The 9085-nt window shown below is 28.3% G+C and overlaps 1 protein-coding gene across 1 annotated transcript; it reads right to left on the bottom strand.

The window, feature by feature from the left end:
• Nucleotides 1–1984: 1984 nt before the first annotated feature.
• LOC129946225 (gamma-glutamyl hydrolase) lies at nt 1985–7857 on the bottom strand. The gene is made up of 5 exons (XM_056056342.1): nt 7547–7857; nt 6687–6737; nt 6350–6603; nt 2533–2737; nt 1985–2472 (listed from the first exon to the last, which is right to left on the bottom strand). Exons 1-5 carry the CDS (start codon nt 7693–7695, stop codon nt 2193–2195), a joined length of 939 nt encoding a protein of 312 aa, XP_055912317.1. The 5' UTR covers nt 7696–7857; the 3' UTR covers nt 1985–2192.
• Between the last annotated feature and the right edge of the window lie 1228 nt (nt 7858–9085).

Here is a 9085-nt window from a genome sequence, read left to right on the forward strand (position 1 = left end):
TGCCGCAGGATGTCTTAGTTTTTTGATACGTTGCAAGAAATTTGTCTCTCCGTCTGATCTTTCTACAATCTACAATACCTATATACGTCCGAAACTTGAACAAACAAACTTCTGGGCTGGTGGCAGAGTAACTTATTTAAGCCTCTTGGAGAGAATTCAAAGAAGAGCTTTTAAAATGATTTGTGACATTAACATCATCAAATCGATTACGTCACTCGAACATCGACGAAAGTTTCTTGTCTCACCCTTTTCCACCGTTATTTTAACGGACTATGCTGTAGTAAAATTGCCAGTTGCATTTCTCCCCTTAAACGATTTAATCGTAATACCCCGCGCTTCTAGGAATGCCCATTGGTTTACCCTTGAGCAAAATTTCGGCCGTACTATGAAGTACAGAGATTCATTTTTAGCCGTACTACGCGAATGTGGATCGCCTTGCCATTTTTTTCAAATGTCAAAATCCTTCCCTCTTTTCATAATGCTCACACTGTGTCTTTGGCATATTTAAGGTCTATAAAACCCTTTTAGTGTTCGCTAATAATAAAAAAGAAAACTTTTTAATTATTTATAAAACAAACACTAAAAAGGTTATTTCAGGTTTCATCGACTTCCTTATTAGGTACTTGCCATGTGCTTATCATTTTCGGAAAATCAGGAATAAACAGTGGCTAAAAACTTAAGAACTCAAAAGTGATTGAACGATAATAAGATTTTGTAATGTTTGTCATATTAACAGTCCAATTGGGATATAGCTTCCTAGAAGAAACATATATCACTTTACTTGCTATTAAGCTTTATTAAATGAATAAATAGTAAATATCTAATTACGATGGCAAGATACATTTTTTCATTCAAGGTTCATGACACAAAACCCATAGCCTTAGAATTCATTTATCCACCATAATACCTAAGCAAGTCAAAAATAGATGTAAAAAAGAAACTAATCGACTTTGAAATTCACTTGAGAACAATCAGTTTCAATGACAATTATTGTTGTATGTTAAATTCTTCGAAGCATATACCTACCCTAGAATTATAACCTTCGACTCTAGTTCGTAACTGGTATTAACCTACACATTAGGTACATGAACATGAAGAGTAAACTATAGTATAGTAAAAGTTGCATCAGAGTATCTTTTTTGAATTTTTATTTGAATGAGAAACCTTCTACGAACAAACAAACCTACAAAAATATATGGTAGTACATATAGAAAGTTCCTGAGAAAATTTCTCGAGTATAGAAAAGTTTTTTTTTTTTATTTTGAATTTCACGTGGCAAAGTAACGTGGTAAAGAGTGCTCAGTTCAAATATTATATAAATTATCGTACATTTTTATGCTAGAAGAAGATTTTATTTCATTCGATGTTTTATGAAAAATCTGAACATGAATTATTGGGATAAGGTTAAACGATTTGTGTGTCACTAATGTGTTTTGCAATCATTTTGTTTATATCTATTCTTTATGCATTTGAAATACTAGCACCTACGAGAAAATAAAATGTCTAAGAAAAACCCTTTTCATCGAGGTAAATAGTATCTATAGGAAAATTAGGTAACATCGTAGGGTAGTCTCTTAGGTTTAAAAAAAAAATGACTTACTACTGAATTGTTGGGATTAAAGTTTGTTGTACTGTGATAAGGTTAAAGGAATATGAATACATTACTTACCTAATGTTCAAGGGAGGAAAAAAAGGATAAGGGGTTTCCTTTGTGGTCTATTCATAAACTTATGAAGTCCGAGAATGGTTAAAAAGACTGTCCCAATATATACACAAAACCATTTTTAAATTAAATAGTTGGAAACCCTAGGAAAAACAACTTGACAGCCTACAGTTCAGCGATTTCAAGGGCTTGTCTACAAGTCACCATCAGTGTGACTAAATTTAGGGTTACCAACACTTTACTCTACAAAAAAGAGGTAAGTTTATTTCGCTTTAAGTTTAGGAGGCAAAATTAGTTTGACCCAATTTAAATTAAATGAAATAACAACATTGAATTTAATTTATTTAACTTTAAAAATATTTGTCTATAAAATAAAAATAATTTAATTGTAAAAGTAGTGTGAAATCTAGTATCACAATAATATCATATCACATAACATTTCTGATTAGTTGCATCCAAATTAGTTTAAATAAATAATAAAATAATATAAGTAATAAAATAAAATTAAATTAAACTAAGAACTTACTACCTAAAGTTCTATGTAGTCACTTTTATCACAAAATAAATAGCACTGTACAAATTTTGAATCTTTTATACCAGTAAATTCAATAGGAAAATTATAAATAAGATGTCGATCTTCTTCTTTTTTCGTCGAAAAAGAATTTGAATTTTTCCGACATTCAGATACGAAAAAATTAGACAAATATTGAGCACATTTCACAGAGTTTTCTGTATGATTAATATTATCATTTAAACTCCATTCAAATATAACTTTTTCCGGGTGAAATTGAACTCCATAAAATGGATATCTAAAGAAAAGTCGTATTTAAAAATTATTGAAGCAATGTTGAATAAAATACTGAACTTACCTAACATGTTCAATGGTGGATATAAATTCAATGTTATTATCGTCTCGATTTACAGAAGTTATTCTCCATTGGTCATCTATGTTATATGTACTTAGGTCCTCTTTGGTGATGCAAAATTGGTGGAAATGGAATGCAAATGGTTCCGTTCTTAGATCTTTTTCCATTTCCGGTGTTAAATTTTTGAAGAGTTTTGATGTCTGAAAATCTAAAAAATAATAATTATTATCAAAATCATCGCAAGCTTATTTACTTATTACTTTTATGTACATATGTGTATGTTTATATTTTGCCCTAATTAAGGAAATCTTAAGGATTTTATAGAAATTAAAAGTGGAAGAATTTCGAAGCCTCAGGATTTTTCAATAAGACTTTTTATTTTGATATTAAACAAAAACGAGTTATTTCTCAAGAAAAAAAATTATAAATGTGTATTTTATTGTAAAGGGAAAGGTTTTAAATTAATAATTGAAAATTAAATGAACTTAATAGGTGCCGACAATACGGTTGCATCAACGCATCCTTTTAATGCAATTTTTCAAGACTAATTTGTTGCTTGAATGTCCTGCATAACTATTCAAATTTTAATTTTAAGGTCTTGCATTAATTTTTAATCATTGGCTTTTACTCGTAAAAAGAGGTGTTAAATCAAACCATCTTGGTTGAAAAGCTTTTCAGCAATAGTTCTGGGTTTGGTTTTCTTAGGGACTTGGAACTAAAATTAAAGTCTTAGTTTCCACACTGATAAATTCCCATTCCGTCTGTCGATTTATCTTGCTTAAAACTTTGTAGGTTTTCGTGTTGGGTTGAAAAGTTGTCAGTTGAGTTATTTTTAAAAATTTTAAAAGTACCAACAATATTTTTCATATAAAGAAATAGTTTAGTTTGAAAATCTAGTTTTGTTAAATAGATTTTTAGTCGAAAACAAATTTTTACCAATTTTAGTAGTATTGCCTTAATTTTTAAAAATTAGGTAAATGAAATTAATTTGGGAGATATCAAGAACCGAACATCAATTTTTATCAAATTTGCAAACTATTTTTTGTAGATTTTATTTTTACTTCCGACATATAGGAACTATGTATATATGTACATACATACATGTTTTGCATTCGTGCAAAATTTCGAACTCAAAATTGTATTCAAACATGATATTACGATGGTAGAGAAATCGAAAAAAGTGGGTCCCGCGATTCCGTCCGGTCGGTTTTGTCTGTATGTCCACGCTCCTACAGCCTAAACCATTGGATCGATTGAGTTAAAACTTGGAAGTTAAGGTTTTGAGCAGATTCGCGTTAGGCGTTTTTTAATTTTTTTTGTTAAGATCAAAACTAACAGTGGCGCCGATAGTTTTTTTTTAATTTTCTCTAAAATTTTATTTTTTAACTTGGCTTCTTTAAGTAAGAAAAACATATTTTTGTATTGCTCAGGAAAGATACCGCTCATATAACCGTTATTTTGTTTTTTAATTTTCTCAGCAACTTATGAACTTATTTCAATAATTTGTTTCTGAATAAGCTCTTATATTGCCTCAACAATATTTGATTATCAAAAATGCAATTCTTTATTGTTTGGATTTAAAAAAAAAATATTAAATTTTTATTTTTCAAAATTCTATATCTCAAAAACCGGTCAACATTTTTTTAAGAAATTCAAATGTAAAGCGTATATTTACAATCACTTAAGAACTGCATATCATTGAAAAATTTTATATATAAAATTAATTTAAAAAAAACGCTCTAACGATTTTCAAAAAAAATTATTTCGAAAATCAAGGTTTTTTTTTTATAAAATGGCATTTCAATTTTTGAAGACAAACTTATTTTTCGAGTAAAATTTTGAATGTTAAAATAATTTTTTTTTTAAATTATTTTAACTATTTTAACTTCGAGTCCGAAAGAGCGCATTATTTCGACAAAATTGTAATTACATTACATCTTTTATCCAAATTAATGCATTTGGTACATATTTTATGATATATTTAATAAATAAAATAAAATATTATTCTTCACTTGCCTTCGCCTATATAAAAGAATAAATACTTAGTACAATTTTAAGAAACGGACCAGAAAGAGTAGTATATCCATTTTCTATTAGAATCACTTTTTCAACGTATGTATTTACATTATACCTGTATAGGTGTTACGTACAACCTCTAAAACTATTGCTTACGTGTCACTTCATAACTCAAATCCAAAACGCATTAGAGCCTGACTGTAAACAACCCTTGAATAGCAATTTTTTGTACTTGTTCGTATGCTTATTTCTTTTAAAATTTAACGAAAAAAATAAACTGAACATAATAACTCCATATTTGCTCTGAAAACTTGTAGGAAAGAAGGAATGTGATTGGATTGTAGTAAGTACCTTCTACCTACTAATAACATTAATTCATTATCATCATAAACATTTCTAAGCACGCCAATGAACTATTCTTTATTCATTTTAGACACCTGCCTAACTACATAACCAATAGGTAATCGCTTTACAATTTAAACATACACGTTCTTCCTCTTTCTTATCTTTATATAATTTACTTTCCATCCCGGTCCTTCTAATATAAAATAAAAAGCTTAGAACAAACTAGTTGAATACACAAACAATTGTTTTCGTTAAGTATGCTTTCAAGTATTTTTCATTTCCGGAATGAGTTGTCCTAGGATGAGTTGTGTCTTGGGATACATCACAGGTTTTTTGACCAATCAAATATCATTTATATTTTTGAAGACAAACTTATTTTACATTTTTTATATTTTCAAATCTTATATAGGTACTTTTTTAAACAGACTCTTTGCATACAGGAGCAAGTTCGTACGACCCAGTCGTGCATTTTATTTTTTATGAAAAAACGGACTGTTGGATTTAAAAAAAAAACTACTGAATATCCAAAAATAATTTTTAAAAAGCTATTTTAGTCGAAAGTAAATTTTTCCCAAGTTTTATTTTTCTCAAAATTTTCAAAATTTAACTGAGTGTTGACGATAATATTTTTTAAAAGATAAAACTAGTTTAAAGACAATATCTCAAAGTTTTAAAAAGATATTAGAGTCGAAAATCAAATTGTACCTTCTTTATTAATTTTTTTGATTAGTGATTTATTTTTTGTAAGAAAAACTGTCAATTAGATTTTTTTTAAAATTTTATGAATGATGACAACAATATGTTTTAAAAGATAAAAGTAGTTTAAACCAATATCTCAAAGTTTTGAAAAGCTATTTGAGTCGAAAGTACATTTTTCCCAAGTTTTATTGATTTTTTTGTTTGGGTTTTTATTTTTTGTAAGTCAATTAGATTTTTCTCAAAATTTTACCAGATGTTAAAAACGTTTTTTTTCTATGCATGCAATTATTTTGGAGACGAACGAACGTTCGTCTTTCGACTAAAATATCTTGAGAGCAAATACTGATTTGGTATTGTTCGAATTTATTTATAGAAATTAAAATAAAGCTTTTATGAATTTGAATAAAATCAGCAGAAAATAGCAGAAACACAAATTAATGATTGCATACTTTTGGAATTTCTTTAGTTACCTACAAACAAAAATCAGTTTCAAACCTTTGAACACAATATTAAAAAGTCATCATTTTCAGCCGTATTAAAATTTAAATGGAAACAGTTGCAAATTTATTTACATAAATCTTATTTTTAAATAATCGAAAATCTTAACCTTTTATTTTTACTTTCCATTTTTCAAAACAGAAATTTATTATTTTTACATTCAAATGACTTTTTGAAACACTAAATAAAATGTAAAATTATGTCATTTTACTTTTTAATTTATCCATTATCAAATTTTACAAACACTTCAAAATGTACATACCTTTTTCCAATTCCAACACCATTGATTTATTTAATTTCGTACAATCTCCTCGAATAAGCTTTTGTTTGGATGAATGGTAAAGTAGTAATTCATATCCTAAACATATTCCCCAAAGTGGAAAATAAATTCCACTTTTATTTATTTCAATTGCAATTCGATAAATTAATTCAGAACTTCTCACACATTTGTTAGTGTGTTCAGGCTTTTTATTATATTGTGAATCAAAGAAAACTGCTCCACCGGGTAGTAAAATTCTGTTTTATAAACGGATATAAATCAAACCAAATGTTTTTCGATTAATTATTAAAATTTGAAAATATGGTTCAGAAATACATACCCATTTATTTTGTGCATGATGTCCTGATAGTATTGTTCATCTTTTCCGATCCTTAAAAAAATTAAAAAAAAATAAAAAATAAAAAATACATTATTTTAGAATTTTTATGAATGTACTCGACGTTAAAATTGTAATATTATTGTAAAAGAGTTCAATCTATCCTTTTGACTCCCTTTTTAGCTGGGGTACTGTCAAAAAACAAAGAACGTAGATACATTTTAATCCATTTTTAAAAAATTCCAATATATTTAAAATTTTAAAAATTATCCTGGCAGAATACTTTAGAAGGTTATTCAAAGTCAAGAGCGCATGAAGAAGTCAGAAGGAATACTTTAATCTCCGTTTCTTAAAATAGGTTCCGTTTATTGTGAATGCAATTATTTTTGAAAATATATTTCCATAGAAAATACTACACAGTTATTGAAGCCGCTGTAGTTCAAACTTTCCTTGTGTATTTTCTTATTTTGAAAAAGAACTATCAAATTATTTAATTTAATAATGTATCCATGGTTATGGTATATGCAAAGGATATACTGAAAGTTATCTTTTAATACAATCAACTAGCCTGAAACAGGTAATGGCCAGAAGAGAGCATTCATTCCTAACGGTTTTGTATTGTACTTGAAATTTCTAAGAGAGGAAAAGCTTTTTCGAAAGTATTGGACGCTCTTCACTTGTCAGTTTACTTAAGAGAAGAATTGATGGCAGAAGAAATGTCAAAAAACAATAAACAAGCTTCTTGAATTTTATTTTTATCAAAACAAGCAAAACAACAAAAAAGTTGACCAAACACACACCAAATTATATGTTAACATAACTAATTGATTAAATTTAAATAAATAATGTTTTGTTTATCTTACCAAATAGGAACAGCTCGGGCACCTGAACATTCTAGAAATTTCACGTAAGAAGCTGCAATATAACTCTTAACTTCTGGCCCATACAATTCGTAGATTTTTGATGCAACATCTATACAAAGTATTCCAATTATTGGTCTTTGATTTTCCATTTTTTGATTGTTTTGAAAATAAATATAATTATGAAAAAATAAATAAATATAAATCACAGCAAGGTCTGATGAACGACCAACCAACCGACCGGTGAGAAGCCAAAACGACGTGATGGACGTTTGCGACGGACCGACCGACAAACGTTTAACCAAAAAGAAAAAAGCTTTTTTGTTTTGTGTTCAAGTTTAAGTTTAAAGTTTTCGTCATCCAAAAATATGCATTTGTTTTGTTTTTGTGGATGTAGAATTGAAATAATGTACGAAGTGAATTTTAATCTTTGTGTAAATAAACAAAGTTTTATTGCAATAGTTTAAAGAAATGCTATCACAAAGGTATTTTTGAAGGGGTTATTAAACGTATTAACGCAGCAGGGTGTTTATTGAAATACGTTTGTGTCCAACATCATTTTGGTCACAATTGAGTACTAGGATTGTATTTAATAATTTATCAATGCCAATCAATTGTTTTTAAATATAATTTGACAAAAACTCAAATTTTAAAGCCCATTTAGTACTTCATTAAAAAAAATATTTAACTTAACTGAGTTGACTGAGGTTAATAAATGTGTATAAAGTAAATACGAGTATATTTGAAATAGAAGAATTAAAATACAAAGTTTAAAAAATTTAATATCGATAATATTGTTGTTTTTCTTAAAGGCAAATTTTTCTTTTGAAGGGAAAAATTAAACTTTAAATTTGAAGGTCTTTTTCATCTGATTTAGATCCGAATTAATTTAATAATAATAATAATTTAATAATTCTTCTTTAAAATTCAATTTGTAGATGTAAAATGGGTTATCTATCCATTTTAAGGTTTCAAAAATATAGGCCTGCAATTCGACATCTGTTAAACTAAGTTGTTAAACCAATTGTTTGTATCAGTTGAAAGTCTGATATTTACGAAAATGGAACGCTTAACTTTAGCACAACACACACAAATTGTTAAAACATTCTACAAAAAAGGTGATTCTGCCACAGCCACATATGGTAGCTTAAGAGGAGATTGTGATTTACATAATTGTACAACTAGGAAAGCAATTGGCAAAATTGTGAAGAATTTGATTGTTGACTGTATTGTAAGGCCTGCGTATCATCGTTTTGCTCGTACCGCTGAAAATATCGCTGATGTAAAAAAAGTGTTGCCGAAGGGCCGAACGTGTCATTCCTAGTCGTTCTCAGGAATTAAGACCAGACATTATGGCGTATTTTGCATTTGGATCTACACTGACATCGATATTAAGAGCAGCTCACACAACAACAGAAGTCAGATGACCATTCACAACGTGCGTCGTAGATACATCTAATGGGTGCTTGAACAACAAGCTGTGGACGGCGATTTTACAAACAAAGTTTTCTTCAGCGACGGAACACATTTGTCACTCGGTGG

Source organism: Eupeodes corollae, chromosome 2 (assembly GCF_945859685.1).
Source record: "Eupeodes corollae chromosome 2, idEupCoro1.1, whole genome shotgun sequence".
Lineage (NCBI taxonomy): Eukaryota > Metazoa > Arthropoda > Insecta > Diptera > Syrphidae > Eupeodes > Eupeodes corollae.

Bases quoted from the DNA above. Each gene is read 5' to 3' on its own strand.
- LOC129946225 (XM_056056342.1), bottom strand. From the start codon at position 7,695: ATGGAAAATCAAAGACCAATAATTGGAATACTTTGTATAGATGTTGCA. The intron at 6,738-7,546 runs GTAAGATAAACA...AATTTTTTTAAG, and splicing joins GCCCGAGCTGTTCCTATTTG to GATCGGAAAAGATGAACAAT. The intron at 6,604-6,686 runs GTATGTATTTCT...TTTATAAAACAG, and splicing joins ATCATGCACAAAATAAATGG to AATTTTACTACCCGGTGGAG.